The sequence below is a fragment of the Phyllopteryx taeniolatus genome, chromosome 4, assembly GCF_024500385.1.
Source record: "Phyllopteryx taeniolatus isolate TA_2022b chromosome 4, UOR_Ptae_1.2, whole genome shotgun sequence".
NCBI classification, from domain to species: domain Eukaryota; kingdom Metazoa; phylum Chordata; class Actinopteri; order Syngnathiformes; family Syngnathidae; genus Phyllopteryx; species Phyllopteryx taeniolatus.
The window spans coordinates 4,297,119-4,317,623 of record NC_084505.1 but is presented as its reverse complement, the minus strand read 5'-3'; the positions used below and the strand labels follow the sequence as shown (position 1 = coordinate 4,317,623).

Genomic DNA, 20,505 nt, shown 5'->3' with positions numbered 1-20,505 from the left:
TCGCCCACGACCCAAGTAAGGATAAGCAGTACAGAAAATGGATGGACATTCATAGTGCAATACATTTTGAGCTTCTGGTACCGCACTTTTCCTTTTTACTATTTCGGCTATGGCAACAATGTAAATGTACCTTTACAACTTTCAACCGGTGTCATACATCCATTTTCTATGTTGCTTGCTTAGGTTTGTGGGTAAATGGAGCCTATGCCAGTGGACTTCGGATGCGAGACAGGGTAGACCCTGGGCTGTTTGCCAGTCAATCATAGACAAGCTGGAAATTCAACCTTTATTCAACCCAATTTATTCTTACCAATTTACAATAAAACCATTTACTGCGTATCCTGTTTCAGGTCACTATAACGTGGATGGAGCATCAGTCAGCCGCAGACCAATTGTGAATTGGATCTGCTGGGGAAAAAAAAGTCTGCGTTCCGAACCTCGACACTGCGAGCGACAGTTCAAGAAAATCAAACCAATGACACTGCTATCAGTGACTGTATGATAGGTACATCACACAGTTGTCTGTTACCATGTTATAGTTCTGACTCAGTTAACCCTCTCAAACAGTTTTCATCTTACCGATCCAGTCATCATGTCGTACATCAGGGCCCCAAGACTCCACCAGTCTACTGCTCTGTTATGGCCTGACCTTGTCAGAATCTCAGGGGCCCTGAAAAAGAGTAAGACACAAAGAGAGTGGAAAAACCATACAACTGGTTCCTCCCAAAAACAGAACCTCTAAGAGACATGGCACAGAAAGAAAAAGGTAAGGCCACACTATACTATAGACTGTTTGTATAAATAAGTGGAATGGGTATCTTGGAATGTGTGTAGTATTTAAGTTAACATGAATTTAAATGTACCTGGATAATTTTGAACAAACCCTCATCCCGAAAAATCTTCAATGTTTAAAAGTTCTGTCATTTTATTTATTATATATATCAAAAGCCGCAATGAGGTCCAACAAGACCAGAATTGACACCTTTCCCGGGTCAGTATTCAACCTTATATCAGTTAGCACTTGGATAAGAGCAGATTCTGTACTGTGATGAGTTTGGAAACCTGATTAAATTTGTCAAAAAGTCCACTTAAGTTCAAGAAATTGCTGAGTTGATTAAAAATTACTGTCACAACAATCTTGGCTATGAAGGAGATTTGAGATGGGTCGATAACTTGCTAACATGGAAGCGTCCAGCATTCTATTTTTTAGCAGAGGCTTAATGGTACCTACTTAAGAGTTTTAGGAAACTCGCCTAAGTGAGCAATTGATTATTTGCTCCAAATCAGCTAACACAGACTTCACAATAGCTTTGAAAAAGTCAGATGGTATTGAGTCAAGACAGCTCGTTGATGGTTTCAGCCGGTGAACCGTTTTTTCTACAGTTTTTTGGTCAACTATCAAATTCTGATATGGTAATATAGTTTTTCCTGGATGGCTTCAGATGTAGTATCGTTTTATCATTTTGCTGATATTTAACCTGATGGATTGTATTTTTTCACTAAAATAAGCAAATTGATTGCATTTATCTGCTGTTAGGAGTTCTGGAGCTATCTGATTCAGGGGGGATTGCGAGCTTGTCAACCACAGCAAACGGAGTGTGATTTCAGGAAAGTGTTCCTGTCTAGCCCTGACCAACTCTTGGTTAAAATTACAAAGGCTTTCTCTGTAGAGGTCATAGTCAATTTGGAGTTTAGTTTTTCTCCACTTAGGTTCTGCTTTCCTCCACTTTGATTTAGAGGTCTTTACCATCATTGTGCTCCTCCATGGTGTTATAGGTCACCTCAAGATTGTCTTAGTTTTAATAGGAGCGACACCATTCATGACATTTGAGATTTACCAGGTGAAATTATCTAAAAGTTCATCAACCGTCTCAGCATTCACAGTTTGTGACACAGCTATGGTCAACATAAACTCAGTGGCGGTACTCTCATTTATGTACCTTTTCTTAATAGACAGAGGTTGTCTGAACTTTAGGAAGAATCTGCAATTCAAAGGATACACAAGAATAGTCAGAAATAGCCATCTCCTTGATGTCAATTGATAGTATTTCAACATCCTTAGAGATGGCCAGGTTTAAGATGTGACCTTGAGTGTGGGTTGGGAGAGGTAAAATGTGTCTTGTATAGCAGAGAGTTCTTTAGATTTTTTTTCCATGTTATTGTCAACATGAATAGTTGTAGTCAGTACAAATAACTGACAGCAGTTTCACATCCTTGACAGCTCCATTACAAACTATTAATGTTTGGGGTGCCATTTTTTTCTTGTTTAGTATCATACATTTCGGTGGTGGTGGTGGGGGAGGGGGTGAGCATTTTTGGCCAGGGCCTTGTAAAAGTGGCTCAAATCTATTTGTAAGTCTGTTGTCAATGTTTTACATTGACTTGCATCCTTTTGTCTTGCCCTTCGCTGTCGCGACCGTCCACGGCCGCTCACTCGGGGTTAAGGCAGCCCGCAACGCAGGCCAGCCGGATTCCTCAGTAATCTGCTGGTGTTGTGTCCTCCCTTTTAGATGTCCCATATCTTTGGGCTTTGCTCCCAGTAAAGTCCAGGGAGAACTGCTGCATGGTGCATTACCGTTTGTTGAGCTCAGTTGCTGTCTGTTAGCACACTTCTGCTCACCATTTTGAGACATAATTAGAGTGGTTTCATTCCCGGACTGTCCATTTACATCCACATACACTTCAAGACGGTGGATTTTCATTTCAGGGATTGACATCCTCTGCAGGAGTCCGTGATAGTCCTCAGTGGAAAAGGAGGCATCTTGATTTCTTTGAACTCCTCTGTCAGAAATCTTGCGAGGAGCACCTGATCGAGGTAAATTTATGGTGGTATGACTGGCTTTCCATTTCCAAATTATGTAACCAATGCCATCGTTATGTTTTGCAATGTATGTGTGGTATATAGGTATTTGGAGAAATTACTTGTGCTGCTGCTGTGTAAAACTGTTCTGTCACACATGGCGAAACTTTTATAGAGTGGTATAAAATTACCCCGTACCACGCTTTGCTTTCGGTCTGCCATTTCCCCGGCTGTTGCATTCATGCTGATTGCGTTGGAGATGCACATTTGACATCACATCTCAAGTATCCTTATCACGTGAAAGAGACTGGTGCAATGCACCCTTGCTCAGGGGTATATCGGTACATAGTAATTGAAGTAAGCTATCGAAAAATATCGAAAACAGTTGAAAATGATCTATGCACCCCCAATTCTTAGTAGCCTCGTCATTCATTTCTTTATGAGCTGCAATTGGCTTCTCTCAGGTAGTGGATGGAGAGACCCACTGTCACAATCACATGCTCGATAACTGGTCAACAACAAATTTATTGTCTAAGATTTATTTAAACTAATTTAAGGCAATTTCGATGTGCTGACTCCAAATATCACATTGGTTTTGCACAATCAGACTGGCCAATTTTTTGGTTTGTTTTTGTTTGCATGTACCGGTATTTTCACTTTATATCAGGGGTCCTCAACCTGGGGGGTGGTTTTTGACAATAAAATGGTCACTGTTGGAGAAGAAAATCAATCACCTTCTGTGAATAAGCATAAACCATAGGGGAGATAAAGTGGTAATGAATGTTGCATACTTGGCCAGTTTCTGTGCCAACAGTCTATAATTTCTTTGTTTAACTCATCCACTTGCACGTTAGATCTGATTCCTACTCAATCAACAGCACTGCGAGGGCGGCAAAGTTTGTTTCTATTTCTGAACTTCAGTGTTTCTTCCATGGTCTAAACACAATTTGTACTGGTTTGGAGTCATGACTCTTGCTTACTGTCAGGATCAGCTGTTACCACTTCTAATACTGTACTGTACTAATACTATAAATGTGATTTAATCTAATCTACTTGTTTTCTTAAAGATGCTCAATCACTGGTTGGCGCTGCTGTGTATAGGTCTTCATTAATAGACTATGTACCACAGTAATTTAAAGTAGCTGTTTTCAAACTTGGGGTGGGGGATATATCGAATACGCTCGATATATCACGGTCGTTGCACATGAGATGTATACCTATATCGCGACTATCGAGTACAAATCCTGATGTGTTTTCTGCTTTCTATCTCTGCTGGTGTGCCTCTCACAGTAAGCGCCCCCCCCCCAACCCCCTCCTCCCCACACTCCGCTGTGAACCGCTCCAGTGAAAGTTGGGAGATCACGGCTTGATGAAGCCAACAGAACAACATCTGCCAAAAGCAGAGATGCAATACTGAGGCCACCAAACCGGACCCTCTCTATGCCTTGGCTGCGCCTAGAAATTTTGTCCATAAATGTTATGAACAGAAACAGTGACAAAGGGGAGCCTTGGAGGAGTCCAACCCTCACAGGAAACAAATCTGACTTACTGCCAGGAAGGCAAACCAAATTTTGACACTGGTCGTACAAGAAACGAACAGCCTGTATCAGGGATTTTGGTACCCCATACCCCTGAAGCACCCACAGGACTCCCCGAGGGACACGGTCGAACGCCTTCTCCAAGTCCACAAAACACATGTAGACTGGTTGGGTGAATTCCCTTGCACCCTCGAGGACCCTGCCGAGGGTGTAGAGCTGGTCCACTGTTCTACGGCCAGGATGAAAACCACACTGCTCCTCTTGAATCTGAGATTCGACTTCCGGGCGGACCCTCCTCTCCAGCACCCCTGAATAGACCTTACCAGGGAGGCTGTGGAGTGTTATCCCCCTGTAGTTGGAACACACCCCACCTGTCCATGGGATGTTGCAGAGGCGTGTCAACCAGGACAGCCCCACAACATCCAGAGTCTTTAGGAACTCAGGGCAAAGCTCATCCACCCCCGGGGCCTTGCCACCGAGGAGCTTTTTTTACCACCTCGGTGACCTCAACTCCGGAGATAGGAGAGCCCGCCTCAGAGATGCCAGACTCTGCTTCCTCATGGGAAGGCGTGTCAGTGGAATTGAGGAGGTCTTCGAAGTATTCTCCCCACCGCCTCACAACGTCCCGGGTCGAGGTCAGCAGCGCACCATCCCCACTATACAGTGTTGATGGTGCACTGCTTCCCCCTCCTGAGACACTGGACGGTGATAAGAAATTCCTCAAAGCCATCTGGAAGTCTTTCTCCATGGGCTCACCAAACTCCTCCCACACTCGAGTTTTTGCCTCAGCAAACACCAAATCTGCATTCCGCTTGCCCAGCTAGTACCCATCAGCTGCCTCAGGCGTCCCACAGGCCAAAAAGGCCCGATAGGACTCCTCCTTCAGCTTGACGGCATCCCTCACTGCTGATGTCCACCAACGGGTTCAGGAATTGTCGCCACGACAGGCACAGAGTACCTTACGGCCACAGCTCCAGTTGGCTGCCTCGGCAATGGAGGTGGGGAAGAGGGTCCACTCGGACTCAATGTCCACCGCCTCCCCCGAGACGTGGGTGAAGTTCTGCCGGAGGTGGGAGTTGAAACTCCTTCTGACAGGGGATTCTGCCAGACGTTCCTAGCAGACCATCACAACACGTTTGGGCCTGCCAGGTCAGACCGGCATCTTCCCCCATCATTGCAGCCAACTCAGCACCAGGTGGTGATCAGTTGAAAGCTCCGCCCCTCTCTTCACCCGACTGTCCAAGACATGCGGCCGCAAGTCCAATGACACGACCAGAAAGTCGATCATCAAACTGCGACCTAGGGTGTCCTGGTGCCAAGTGCACGTGTGGACAACCTTATGCTTGAACATGGTGTTCGTTATGGACAATCCGTCGTGAGCACAGAAGTCCAATAACAGAACACGACTCGGTTCTGATCGGGAGCGCCGTTCCTCCCAATTACGCCCTACTAGGTCTCACTGTCATTGCCCACGTGAGCATTGAAGTCCCTCAGCGGGAGCGCTCTCCAGCACCCACTCCAAGTACTCCAAAAAGCATGGGTACTCCAGAGTGGAAGAGAGTCCAACCCCTCTCAAGAGGACTGGTACCAGAGCCCAAGCCGTGTGTGGAGGCGAGCCCAACTATATCAAGTCGGAACTTCTCGACCTCCCACACCAGCTAGGGCTCCTTCCCTGCCAGAGAGGTGACGTTCCACTTCCCTAGAGCCAGCTTCTGCAGCCAGGGATTGGATCACCAAGGTCCCTGCCTTCGGTCAACGCCCAGCTCACAACGCACCCAACCCCTATGGCTCCTCCCACAGGTGGTGGGCCCATGGGAAGGGACCCATGTTACCCTTCTCTACAAATCTGACTGATATCTGCGGGGTCTTTCCCAAAATAAGTCAGACCCCGATGGAGATCAGGCATTTTTCATCCCTGTCAATACAAGGGACAGAAAGTTGGTCAAAGAAATATGGCACAAAAAAAGTAGAACTACAAATTTAGTGAGGATAAAATGTGAATCTATCAAACCATTGTCTCCAGTTATCTCTGTGAGACTAGCTTTTTTCAATATCAAGTCAATGGGTAATAAATCAATGTTGATTAATGACATTATTACAACCTATGATCTGTACTTTTTGTTACTAAATGAAACGTGGTTAACAGAAAATAGCTGTAATACCGTTTTAAATGAGGCAACACTAGCTCTTTTGAATATCTCTTTTTTAGTTAAAGGTGACCCATAGGTTATTTTTTTAATAATTTATAGGCCTCCAAGATACAATAGAAAATTTATGGAGGATTTGTCAGAACTGCTGTCAGTTATTTGTACTGACCAACTATTTTGTCATAATGGGAGACTGTAACATTCACGTTGACAAGAACTCTCTGCTATACTAGACACATTTGACCTCTCCCAACCCACACTCAAGGTCACACCTAAGACCTGGCCATCTCTTTAACTGTCTACCCAGTTAGTCAGGGCGAGACAGCAACACTTTTCTGAAATCATCAGTAAGGACTTCAACAATACTCGCACTCTGTTTGCTGTGGTTGACAAGCTCACAACCCCCCCCCCCCCCCCCCCCCCCCAAAATCAGATAGCTCCAGAACTCCTAACATCAGATAAATGCAATGAATTTGCTTGTTATTTTCGTGAAAAAATACAATCCATCAGGTTAAATATTAGCACAAATCAGCAAAATGATACTACATGTGAAGCCACCCAGAAAAAACTTGTTACCATGTCAGAATTTGATACAGTTGAAACTGTAGAGAAAACGGTTCAGCCGCTGAAACCATCAACGAGCTGTCTTGACTCAATACCATCTGACATTTTCAAAGCTATTGCGAACTCTGTGCTAGATGATTTGCAGAAAATAATAAATTGCTCACTTCAGTCAGGCGAGTTTCCTAAAGCTCTTAAAGTAGCTTCCATTAAGCCTCTGCTAAAAAAAAAAAAAAAAAAAAAAAAGGAACACTGGACGCTTCCACGTTAGCAAGCTATAGACCCATCTCAAATCTGCCTTTCATCGCCAAGATTGTTGAGAAAGTTATTTTTAATCAACTCAGCAATTTCTTGAACTTAAATGGACTTTTTGACAAATTCCAGTCAGGTGTCCGAACTCATCACAGTACAGAATCTGCTCTTATCAAAGTTCTAAAGGATATAAGGTTGAATACTAACTTAGAAAAGGTGTCAATTCTGGTCTTGTTGGACCTCAGTGCGACTTTTGATACAGTAGATCATAATATACTGCTCAACAGGTTGGAAACGTGGGTATGTCTAAATGGAACAGTCCTTACATGTTTCAGGTCCTACCTGGAGGAAAGGAGTTATTTTGTAACCAATGGAAGTGTTCAATCTCATCGATTGGCAATGACCTATGGGGTCCTTCAAGGGTCAGTTCTTGGACCTCTCCTGTTCAGCTTGTATATGCTATCCTTGTGTCAAATTCTTCAGAACTTTAATTTTGACTATCATAGCTATGCAGATGACACACAACTATATCTAGCAGTGTCTCCAGATGACGACAGTTGAGGTGTTACTGTCTAAAACAATTGAGGTGTTACTGTCTAAAACAGACAACTGGATGAGCCAAAATTTTCTTCAATTAAACCACAACAAAACTGAGATAATCATTTTTGGCAGTAAAGAAAAGAGGATTACTGTTAGTAAATACCTGCAGTTACTCGCTTTAAAAACGTAAGACCAAGTCCCAAACCTTGGTGTACTTACGGCCTGGCTTTGAACAGTCATATCAAATTAATTACGAAAACTGCCTTCTACCATTTGAGGAACATATGCAGAGTGAAGGCTTGCATGTGTCAAGCAGACCAGGAGAAGGTCATCCATGCCTTTATTTCAAGTAGACTTGACTATTGTAATGGTCTTCTGACTGGACTCCCCAAAAAGAGCATTAAACAGCTGCAGCTCATTCAGAATGCTGCAGCTCAGGTTCTGACCAGAACAAAGAGGTCAGAACATATTACTCCAATTCTAAAGTCTTTACACTGGCTTCCAGTCAGCTTTAGAATAGATTTTAAAGTTCTGCTACTGGTCTATAAATCACTAAACGGTTGAGGTCCTGAATACATGAAATAAATGCTAATGGAATATAAACCCAGTAGGGCTCTGAGACCGACAGACTCAGGTCAAATAATGTAGCACAGAGTCCAAAGCAAAGGTGGTGAAGCAGCATTTAGTTATTATGCTGCACACAAATGGAATAAGTTGCCAACAGAAGTGACGTCAGCCCCAAGCGTGAATGTTTTTAAGTCCAGGTGAAAAACAAATTTTTTTTCCCCCACATGCTTTTTGGAGGATTTCCACTTTTAAATGATATTTCTTGCACTGTACGCTGTTTTAATTGTACTTTTATTTCATTTGTCTTTGTTTTAAATGTTGAAGCTTTTTGTTTTGTTTTGTTTTGAAATGCATTCAATCATGCCAACAGAAGTGACGTTAGCCCCGAGTGTGCATGTTTTTTAAGTGTAGGCTAAAAACTTGCTTTTTACAGCATTTATACTTTTAAATTATATTTCTTGCACTGTATGCAGTTTTAATTGTACTTTTATTTGTTCTCTCTCTTTTTTTTATGTTTATAGGCAGTTTTTTTTTTTGGTTAAAAATGCTTTTAATCATGTAAAGCACATTGTGTTACCTTGTGTATGAAGTTCACTATATAAATTTGCTTTGCTTAAGAAGAGGGACCGGAGGGTGTATTCCAACTACACTACTCAGCCTCCCTGGTAAGCTTTATTCAGGGGTGCTGGAGAGGAGGATCTGTCGGAAAGTCGAATCTCGGATTCAGGAGGAGCAGTGTGTTTTTTGTCCTGGCCGTGGAACAGTAGACTAGCTCTACACCCTCGGCAGGGTCCTCGAGGGTGCATGGGTGTTTGCCCAACCAGTCTACATGTGTTTTGTGGACTTGGAGAAGGTGTTTGACCGTGTCCCTCGAGGAATCCTGTAGGCGGTGCTTCACGAGTATGGGGTACCGAACCCCCTGATACGGGCTGTTCGGTCCTTGTATGAGCGGTGTTAAGAGTTTGGTCCGCATTGCTGGCAGTCAGTCGGCTTTGTTTCCGGTGAGGGTTGGACTCCGCCAAGACTGCCCTTGTCATCGATTCTCTTCCTAACTTTTATGGACAGAATTTCTAGGTACAGCCGAGTCATAGAGGGGGTCCGGTTTGGTGGCCTCAGTACTGCATCTCTGCTTTTTACAGATGATGTGGTTCTGTTGGCTTCATCAAGCCGTGATCTCCAACTCTCACTGGAGCGGCTCGCAGCCGAGCGTGAAGCAGTTGGGATGAAAATCAGCACCTCCAAATCTGAGAACATGGTCCTCAGTCAGAAAAGGGTGGTGTGCCCTTTCCAGGTAGGGATGAGATCCTGCCCAAAGTGGAGGAGTTCAAGTATCTTGGGATCTTGTTCACGCGTAAGGGAAGAATGGAACAGAGGATCGACAGGCGGATCGGTGTAGCGTCTGCAGCGATGCAGACTTTGTATTGGTCCGTTGTGGTGAAGAAGGAATTAAGTCGAAAGGCGAAGCTTTCAATTTATTGGTCGTTCTACAGTATGTTCCTACCCTCATCTTTGGTCACGAGTTGGTCGCTACTGAAAGAACATGATCCTGGGCCAAAATGAGTTTCCTCCACAGGGTGTCCGGGCTCTCCCTTCGAGATAGGGTGAGAAGCTCGGTCATCCAGGAGGGGCTGCAAGACTATCCGCTGCTCCTCTGCATTGAGAGGAGCCAGATGAGGTGGCTAGGGCATCTGTATAGGATGCCTCCTGGACGCCTCCCTGGTGAGGTGTTCTAGGAATGTCCCAACGGAAGGAGACCCCGGGGATGACCCAGGACACACTGGAGAGACTATGTCTCCCGGCTGAACTGGGAACGCCTCGGGATCCCCCGGAAGAGCTGGATGAAGTGGCTGGGGAGAGGGAAGTTTGGGCTTCGCTGCTAAAACTACTCCCCGACTTCGGAAAGGCGGAAGAAAATGGATGAATGGATGGATCATTTTACAACTTTTACCGATGTTTTAGATTTTTGCCGTGGTATCGTTTCAGTACCGGTATTGAGGTATGCAGGTATAGTATCGAAGTCCGAATTTTGGTATCATGACACCGCCTTCGGGTGGGGGGACGGGTCCTGACTGTTGTTTGTGCCTATGCACCAAACAGCAGTTCAGAGTACCCACCCTTTTTGGAGTCCTTGGAGGGGGTGCTGGAGAGCGCTCCCGCTGGGGACTCCATTGTTCTGTTGGGGGACTTCAATGCTCACGTGGGCAATGACAGTGAGACCTGGAAGGGCGCAATTGGGAGGAACGGCCCCCCCGATCAGAACCCGAGCGGTGTTCTGTTATTGGACTTCTGTGCTCGTCACAGATTGTCCATAACGAACACCATGTTCAAGCATAAGGGTGTCCACACGTGCACTTGGCACCAGGACACCCTAGGTTGCAGTTCGATGATCGACTTTGTGGTCGTGTCATCGGACTTGCGGCCGCATGTCTTGGACACTCTGGTAAAGAGAGGGGCGGAGCTGTCAACTGATCACCACCTGGTGGTGAGTTGGCTCCGATGGTGGGGGAAGATGCCGGTCCGACGTGGCAGGCCCAAACGTATTGTGAAGGTCTGCTGGGAACGTCTGGCAGAATCCCCTGTCAGAAGGAGTTTCAACTCCCACCTCCGACAGAACTTTGCTCATGTTCCGGGGGAGGCAGGGGACATCGAGTCCGAGTGGACCATGTTCCGCGCCTCCATTGCTGAGGCGGCAGACCGGAGCTGTGGCCGTAAGGTGGTCGGTGCCTGTCGTGGCGGCAATCCCCGAACCCGTTGGTGGACACCAACGGTGAGGGATGCCGTCAAGCTGAAGAAGGAGTCCTATCGGGCCTTTTTGGCCTGTGGGACTCCTGAGGCAGCTGATGGGTACCGGCTGGCCAAGCGGAATGCAGCTCTGGTGGTCGCTGAAGCAAAAACCCGGGCATGGGAGGAGTTCGGTGAGGCCATGGAGAAAGACTTCCGGACGGCTTCGAGGAAATTCTGGTCCACCATCCGACGTCTCAGGAGAGGAAAGCAGTGCACCACAAACACTGTGTATAGTGGGGATGGGGCGCTGCTGACCTCGACTCGGGACGTTGTGAGTCGGTGGGGAGAATACTTCGAAGACCTCCTAAATTCCACCGACACGCCTTCCCATGGGGAAGCAGAGTGTGGGTTCTCTGAGGCGGGCTCTCCTATCTCTGGGTTTGAGGTCACCGAGGTAGTTAAAAAGCTCCTCGGTGGCAGGGCCCCGGGGGTGGATGAGATTCGCCCGGAGTTCCTAAAGGCTCTGGATGTTCTGGGGCTGTCCTGGTTGACACGCCTCTGCAACATCGCGTGGACATCGGGGACAGTGCCTCTGGATTGGCAGACTGGGGTGGTGGTCCCCCTTTTTAAGAAGGGGGACCGGAGGGTGTGTTCCAACTACAGGGGGATCACACTCCTCAGCCTCCCTGGTAAGGTCTATTCAGGGGTGCTGGAGAGGAGGGTCCGTCGGGAAGTCGAATCTCAGATTCAGGAGGAGCAGTGTGGTTTTCATCCTGGCCGTGGAACAGTGGACCAGCTCTACACCCTCGGCAGGGTCCTCGAGGGTGCATGGGAGTTCGCCCAACCAGTCTACATGTGTTTTGTGGACTTGGAGAAGGCGTTCGACCGTGTCCCTCGGGGAGTCCTGTGGAGAGTGCTTCGGGAGTATGGGGTACCGAACCCCCTGATACGGGCTGTTCGGTCCCTGTACGATCGGAGTCAGAGTTTTGTCCGCATATCCGGCCGTAAGTCGGACTCGTTCCCGGTGAGGGTTGGACTCCGCCAAGGCTGCCCTTTGTTGCCGATTCCGTTCATAACTTTTATGGACAGAATTTCTAGGCGCAGCCGAGGCGTAGAGGGGGTCCGGTTTGGTGGCCTCAGTATTGCATCTCTGCTTTTTGCAGATGATGTGGTTCTGTTGGCTTCATCAAGCCGTGACCTCCAACTCTCATTGGAGCAGTTCGCAGCCGAGTGTGAAGCGGCTGGGATGAGAATCAGCACCTCCAAATCTGAGACCATGGTCTTCAGTCGGAAAAGGGTGGCATGCCTTCTCCAGGTCGGGGATGTGATCCTGCCCCAAGTGGAGGAATTCAAGTATCTTGGGGTCTTGTTCACGATTGAGGGAAGAATGGAACGTGAGATCGACAGGCGGATCGGTGCAGCGTCTGCAGTGATGCGGACTTTGTATCGGTCCGTTGTGGTAAAGAAAGAGCTAAGCCGAAAGGCGAAGCTCTCAATTTACCGGTCGATCTTCGTTCCTACCCTCACCTATGGTCATGAGCTGTGGGTCGTGACCGAAAGAACAAGATCCCGGATACAAGCGGCCGAAATGAGTTTCCTCTGCAGGGTGTCCGGGCTCTCCCTTAGAGATAGGGTGAGAAGCTCGGTCATCCGGGAGGATCTCAGAGTAGAGCCGCTGCTCCTCCGCATTGAGAGGAGCCAGATGAGGTGGCTGGGGCATCTGATTCGGATGCCTCCCGGACGCCTCCCAGGTGAAGTGTTCCGGGCATGTCCCACCGGGAGGAGACCCCGGGGACGACCCAGGACACGCTGGAGAGACTACATCCTTCGGCTGGCCTGGGAACGCCTCGGGATCCCCCCGGAAGAGCTGGATGAAGTGGCTGGGGAGAGGGAAGTCTGGGCGTCCCTGCTGAAGCTACTGCCCCCGCGACCCGACCCGGATAAGCGGTAGAGAATGGATGGATGGATGGATGGATGGACATCATTACATGGAACCCTCTGTCCACCCTTCAAGGCATTTCTCTAACTTGTTGGCAGACAGGCAGTCATTGGCTGACCATCAGCTTTTTGTGTACTGGCCTTTTAGACACAATTGGAGCGTTGTCGCGTATGTTTTTTGTTTTTTTTTTTTAAATACAGGTACTGTAACAAATGGTACCATACTATTTATTTATTATTTATTTTTTTTTACATCAAAATACCTAGGTTTGGTACTGGTACAGTACTTGGTGCAACACTAATACAAACACGAATATAAATATACAAAACACAAATCTAAATGGATTTCAGTTTAAACTTGGCATTTCTTGTGAGTATCAAAAACATAAGGCATTAATTAAAAAAAGAGGAACAAGTTCATCATCTTGTTAAAAGGCACCTTTTTATAACTGTGGTGTCAGAACACAATGGGGCACCATGTAAAAATATTAAATCAATAAGAGACGAAGAAGAAAAAGACAAAGAATGCAGCCTCATGTCGAATGGATGTTATTGGAGCTGTGTGCTGATCAGTAAATAAAGCAGATGAAAAACAAATTAAAAAATACAACACTGATTCTTGAGAATACCACACTGTCCAAAAAAATTAATAAATACAAAATAAAATAAAAAATGAAGGGGGGGAAAAAAATAAATAAAAAAATTTTTTTAAAAAGACTTTTAGGAACAGGAACCCCAGACAGCCCACGGTCAGCCCCCTGTAAAACTATCGCGCGAAACTAGCTGCTAATGCTAACGTGAACAAGCCCAGTGAAGAAATCGCCAGTGATCGGCCAACTAGTATCTTGTTATATTCCTGCCCTGTTCACGGAGCAAACAAGCACACAAGCACTTCAACTGCCAGGAAAATTGTGTCTTGCAAATATACATTGCTGTGTCACATTTTACATTTTATTTAGTCGCTAACAAGGACGATCACTATATAAATGACTTAAATTGACTTAATCCGTGTTCTGCACAGATCAGTTGTGGTGTAGAGTGAGTGAGAGACTGAGTGAGTGAGATACTCACATGTACTCTATGGTGCCGCAGAATGTGTGTGTGACGCTTCCATCGTGAATTGATTCCTTACAGAGGCCAAAGTCAGTTAGCTTGATGTGTCCTTTAAATAAAATAGTAAGAAAATAAGAATTTGCAGAGCCACTGCACTGATTCTGTTGCAGCTAAGATGAACTCCTCGAAGGTGGAAAGTGTTCATGCTGTGTCATAAAGCTACAGATATGCATGACAAAATATTTTTGTAACATTCAGTCAAATAATGGAAAAAGGTTTAAAGAAACACAATTACAAATAAACCTTCCATGAGAAGATTTCAAAGTTTCAAGCAAATCCCGAAAATAAAAATAGACAAAATCAAATACAACAAAATACATGCATACACTGTAGTCCAAAACAAATTTTGTCTTATTTTTACCTTGGTGATTAAGCATGATGTTCTCAGGTTTGAGGTCTCTGTAAATAATTCCATTAGAGTGGAGATGACCAAGAGCCAGTATGATCTCTCCTAGATAAAAACTGCCGATGCACAAATTGTTTAAGTCAATGACCAAAAATCAAGGAATAGAGATTATTTCTAAAAAGCAAGTTAACAACCCCAAATTCCTAAAGTTGTGATGTTACGTACTAGGGCTGCAAAAATATTCAAATTTTAATTGTGATCATGACTTTGGCTGCCACGATTAAATGAGCCTGATCATCTGCAAGTTTTAAAAAATGTTTAAAATGCAGGCACTGCTGCATATGAAAAGTGCTTCATTTGCAGCAGTGCACGCAACCTAGTCAGCCAGGCACCAGTGGGCGAACATATGGTTAAGGCTTCATTAAGCGCCGGCACCGCGTTCCGGGCCAGCTTCAAAATAAAGTTCTAAAATCGCACTGATGTCCAAAGTAAGAATATTTGAAGCTTTTATTTGGAAGTTGGCCCTCTCCGCCTAGTATTAACTATCATTGTAGCAGATGCCTTGATTTCAACTTTTCGGGTGGCCTGACCGCAATAAAAAAACTACGGGAGTAAATCGAGAGGGAAATCACAACTGTCGAGTTCTTTGCAGTTTGTGACCGTGCACAACTGACCAACGGTCAAGCAGAACAACTGACACATACCCGTCCTTGACATTTCACAATATTGACGACGGGGATTTTCAAATGAAAAGTCGGTGCTTGCAGACTACTTTTATTGACTGCGATGCATTTACTGTATTTGCTTCCATTAAACTGCAATTTGTGATTACACTTTGTCATTGCATATTTATTCAGGTAGCCCTTGGGAAAGTATAATTTTTTGGGGTACATTTTTTTTATTATCTATTATTTATTCTTATTAAATGATTCATTTTGCACAGAAAACTGTTACATATTGTTTCTTGAAAAGTAGTGCAATAAAAATTAGTGATAAATGATGTTGATTGTGATTACAATCTTGATCAAAATAACCATGATTATTATTTTGGCCATCATCGTGCAGCCCTACTGTGTACCATGTAAACAGAAATGCAACAGTGCAAATCGACTATATCGCACCACAATCAATGCATATCAGGCGGAAGAACAGAACAAAACAAAAAAACTGTTCTACTGTATATTCAAAAATATATTACTTTCAGACTACAATGCCTGTGATTTCCAATCAGCTTTGTTAGCACATTTTAAACAGCAGACAAAATACAGTACCGGTATATCACACTCGCAAAATTAAGCTGGATCAAATAGTACTTTAATAGTGTTCTGAAACAGGAGAGAGAATCCTTACCAAGCGGTGTCCTCCATGAAGATGCCTTCCTTCTCCAATTGCATGAACAGCTCTCCTCCTGGTGACATACAACTACACATAAGGCATAACAGTCCAGCTCTAAAAGAGTAGTTAGAGTATAACCTCTAAGGTTGAACACAATCAGTTCCAGGACGCTGGTTGACAGCCGATTAGGTCAAACTTTGAAAAACTGTTTCCCATAGCAAATAATAGTACAAATAAATAAACTGTCACCATTATAAAACCTTTGTGATTATACAGGAATTGTTTCAACATGCTTACATTCTTGAATGTCACTTAAGTGGAAAAACATGAAAAGAAAAAAAACAGTCAATTGTGCAGTCTTAACTTTTGTGATGAGAGACAGATGTGTTGAGCAGAGGTACAATACTTCCCATGTTTGAGAGGTAAGTTGTTAAACACAAAAAAATGCACATCGTTTTTTATTTCATTTTTATTCTTTTCATCATTTGTTAATATTGTCAACCTCTGAAACTGAGCAGTCAGGACAGAAATTTCTATACAGCTTTACTAAATTGCAGTATGTTCCATTTCCTGATCTATGGTCAGCTTTATGTTGTTCTTTTGTGTCAGCGTCACAAAAATAAAACAAATTATTATATCTGGCATCTCAAAAGATATGCAGAGCTCTTGCGTGATGTCATGCATGACGGTGGTTCTAACTCATTAATTTTTATGTAACAAACGGTGTATAGTTCCTGAAATATTTAGGTTAAACTCTGAATTGTTCCTGCCTTGGTGTCCAACCATAAAAGGTTCCACTATATTATATGTGTTCATAATTAAATTGCCTTGATTTTAAGATGTGACATACATTGCTTAAGTAGGGCCTTCAGACTCTTACCACTTAAATACTCCAGTATCAGGTAGAGTTTACCACCCGTCTGGAAGGCGTAGAGGAGATCCACAATGAAAGGATGTCTCACTGTCTCGAGGATCTCCCTCTCTGCTCGCGTATGGGCAGTGTCTTTAGCATTGCACACAATTTTGGCCTCAATAGGAACATAAGGAAAAGCCAAATGGTTAGTGAGAAATTTGGACTGTTTCTCTTTTAGAGGAGGTTAAAGGATGTGTGTTCAAAAGTACCTTTCTGAGAACCTTCATGGCAAATATTTTTCCTGACATGGCACCCTGAACCTTCCTCACCTGAAAAACCTAAAGAAATGTTGCCTTCAGGTCACTAACATAAAAAATGCGCATATACACATACACATATACATATATATATATATACACACATATATACATATATATATACACACACATCTATATATACACACAAACGTATATAAATATATATATATATATATATATATATATATAAATATATATATAAATATAACTATATATATATATAAATTTATATAAATATATATTTATGGGCAACCATATATATATATATATATATATATATATATATATATATATCCACACACACACATATAGATACACGTATATACACACACACACACATATATATATATATATATACACACACACATACATACACACACATAAAATACGCATTTCATAAAGGGGCAACGTACGAAGTCTACAAACTCAATGTTTCATTTAGCCAGTCACACACGAATATATTTGAGAAAACATATAGACACCAAAAACAACTTGTGAAATGTTTAACTGATGATTACATATCTTTAAATCTCATGTAGCTACAAAATATTTCAAGATTGATCACAGTAAGTTACTGTACTGGTAGCTGTAAAAAAGACAATGTATGTAATAGCCTATCTAAATTTCATTTCATACTCAGTTGTGTTTAGCTTTTATTGGTGCCAATGTCTGATAATCTGTGAATTTTATCATCATCGCTCCAATATATGTTGTAACTGAGCAATTTTCTGAATAACTTTGCTTAAATCAAGTAATTATGAAATGCTTTAAATTTAAATCAGAATCAATTTGCTTAATTTTTGCCACGCTTGAAACTTGCAACTCGCACATTGTGACTTGCTCGTACCTCTGCAAGTACCATCCCCGTTATTTAGCACTGTGTACTTGCTTGATAACTTGCTTCTGAGCGATTAGCCTCAACATGGTATGCTAATAATTAATTAACCCTATTTCTGTAGCTTTGCGGCATGAAGGTGTCTTAACTATTATAGATCATTTAAGTAGATTAAACCTACTCGGTCAATGTCTACATTGGCCTAATCTACGCTAAAATCATGCATATGAGTAAAAATACATTGCATATTATACAAGCATAGTAGACAATATGCATCTACAGTTTTTAATTTTTATATTTGAAATTATAATAAATTTATTTTAAATGTTATTTTACTTTTTGTGAGTTATTTTAATTAAAGACAATGTTATAAGCAATGCTATTCAAATTATTTTTAAAACATACATTGGGTACGGAAAGTATGCAGACCCCCTTAAATTTTTCATTCTTTGTTATATTGCAGCCATTTGCTAAAATCATTTAATTTCATGTTTTTTCTCAATGTACACACAGCATCCCATATTGACAGAAAAAAAACCGAATTGTTGAAATGTTTGTAGATTCAGAAAAACTGAAATATCACACATCCATAATTATTGAGACCCTTTGCTGTGACACTCATATATTGAACTTGGGTGCTGTCCATTTCTTCTGATCATCCTTGAGATGGTTCTACACCTTCATTGGAGTCCAGCTGTGTTTTGATTATACTGATAGGACTTGATTAGGAAAGCCACACACCTGTCTATATAAGACCTTACAGCCCACAGTCCATGTCAGAGCAAATGAGACTCAAGAGGGCAAAGGAACTTCCTGAAGAGCTCAGGCAGAATTGTGGCAAGGCACAGATCTGGCCAAGGTTAAAAAAAAAATTCTGCTGCGCTTAAGGTTCCTAAGAGCACAGTGGCCTCCAGAATCCTTAAATGGAAGACGTTTGGGACGCCCCCACCCTTCCTCGAGCTGGCCGTCCAGCCAGACTGAGCAATTGGGGGAGAAGAGCTTTGGTGAGAGAGGTAAAGAAGAACCCTAAGATCACTGTGGCTGAGCTCCAGAGATGCAGTCGGGAGAAAGTCAACCATCACTGCAGCCCTCCACCACTCGGGGCTTTATGGCAGAGTGGCCCGATGGAAGCCTCTCCTCAGTGCAAGACGCATGAAACCCACATGGAGTTTGCTAAAAAAAAACACCTCAAGGACTCCAAGATGGTGAGAAATAAGATTCTCTGGTCTGAGGAGACCAAGATAGAACTTTCTGGTCTTAATTCTAAGCGGTATGTGTGGAGAAAACAAGGCACTGCTCATCACCTGTCCAATTAAGTCCCAACAGTGAAGCATGGTGGTGTCAGCATCATGCTGTGGGGGTGTTTTTCAGCTGCAGGGAGAGAGTGACTGGTTGCAATCGAAGGAAAGATGAATGCGGAAAAGTACAGGGATATGCTGGACGAAAACCTTCTCCAGAGTGCTCAGGACCTCAGACTGGGCTGAAGGTTCAACTTCCAACAAGACAATGACCCTAAGCACACAGCTAAAATAACGACGGAGTGGCTTCAGAACAACTCCATGTCTGTTCCGCCCTGACTTAAACCCAATTGAGCATCTCTGGAAATAGCTGAAAATGGCTGTCCACCAACATTCACCATCCAACCGGACAGAACTGGGAAGGATCTGCAAGGATGAATGGCAGAGGATCCCCAAATCCAGGTGGGAAAAACTTCATTCCCAAAAAGACTCATGGCTGTATTAGCTCAAAAGGGTGCTTCTCTTAAATACTGAGCAAAGGGTCTGAATACTTATGGCTGTGTGATATTTGTTTCTTTTTATTCCTCAAAAATTTCAACAATTTTGTTTTTTTCTGTCAATATGAGGGGCTGTGTGGACATTGAGGAAAAAAAATTAACTTCAATGATTTTACCAAATGGCTGCAATATAACAAAGACAGAAAATTTCAAGGGGGTCTTAATACTTTCCGTACCCACTGTATGTACATTGAAAATGAAGGGTGGGCGCCAAATAAAATCTCACACTGATTGCCACATCGGCTCAGGCCGGCCTTGCCCAGTGTACTATCAACATTGTTTTGTTTATAATAGCATTATAAAGGCTACATCCTTCATATAGCTTAACTGAATCTTAGTAGATTTCTTTAAGTGGTCATATGTTGTGGCTAGTCTGTGTGTATAGCAAAATGCTTCAAGCACATTAGAATACACGTACGACAACACCTAAGCAGACTTCCAGAGGTAGGTGTTCAATGGAGGGGCTTTAAAAAGAAAAACATGACATTTTGTTGAAAACGAACTGGAAACCCTAACACGATGTTTAGATTTAAGCTCAGCTCATGTGAGCATCATCAAATTTGTTGGATGGCACAGAGCAGCTACCAAAACGATGACTGCTCATAAAATTGTCATTGCTCAAATCCATGTCCGCACTCACTCACACACAGAAAAACAAACATAAACCACCTTGCCATAGGCTCCTTTTCCAAGCACAGTGAGAAGCTCAAAGAAATCAGGTCCCACTTTCTCACTGTCTCTATTGACACATTCACTGGTCAGCTCCACCTCTTCTTTCTGTACACTGGATTAAAGAACCAAATAAAAAATTACAAGTAAGTAATTTGGGTATGAATATGCATTA

At 43.4% G+C, this 20,505-nt stretch overlaps 1 protein-coding gene across 4 annotated transcripts in view; it reads right to left on the bottom strand.

Annotated features, from left to right (window-relative positions):
• The window catches only part of LOC133477410 (ribosomal protein S6 kinase beta-2-like), a 42,602-nt gene that overhangs the window by 14,110 nt on the left and 7,987 nt on the right, over positions 1 to 20,505 (bottom strand). For 2 of the 4 annotated variants that reach the window (XM_061772121.1, XM_061772123.1), the window contains 7 exons: positions 20,331 to 20,445; positions 16,984 to 17,052; positions 16,742 to 16,889; positions 15,877 to 15,934; positions 14,542 to 14,642; positions 14,139 to 14,229; positions 580 to 670 (listed from right to left, as the gene is read on the bottom strand). In XM_061772121.1, coding sequence (XP_061628105.1) covers positions 580 to 670; positions 14,139 to 14,229; positions 14,542 to 14,642; positions 15,877 to 15,934; positions 16,742 to 16,889; positions 16,984 to 17,052; positions 20,331 to 20,445 — 673 coding nt within the window. The remainder of the gene's footprint in view (positions 1 to 579; positions 671 to 14,138; positions 14,230 to 14,541; positions 14,643 to 15,876; positions 15,935 to 16,741; positions 16,890 to 16,983; positions 17,053 to 20,330; positions 20,446 to 20,505) is intronic. The other 2 variants (XM_061772124.1, XM_061772122.1) reach the window with 2 other exon arrangements.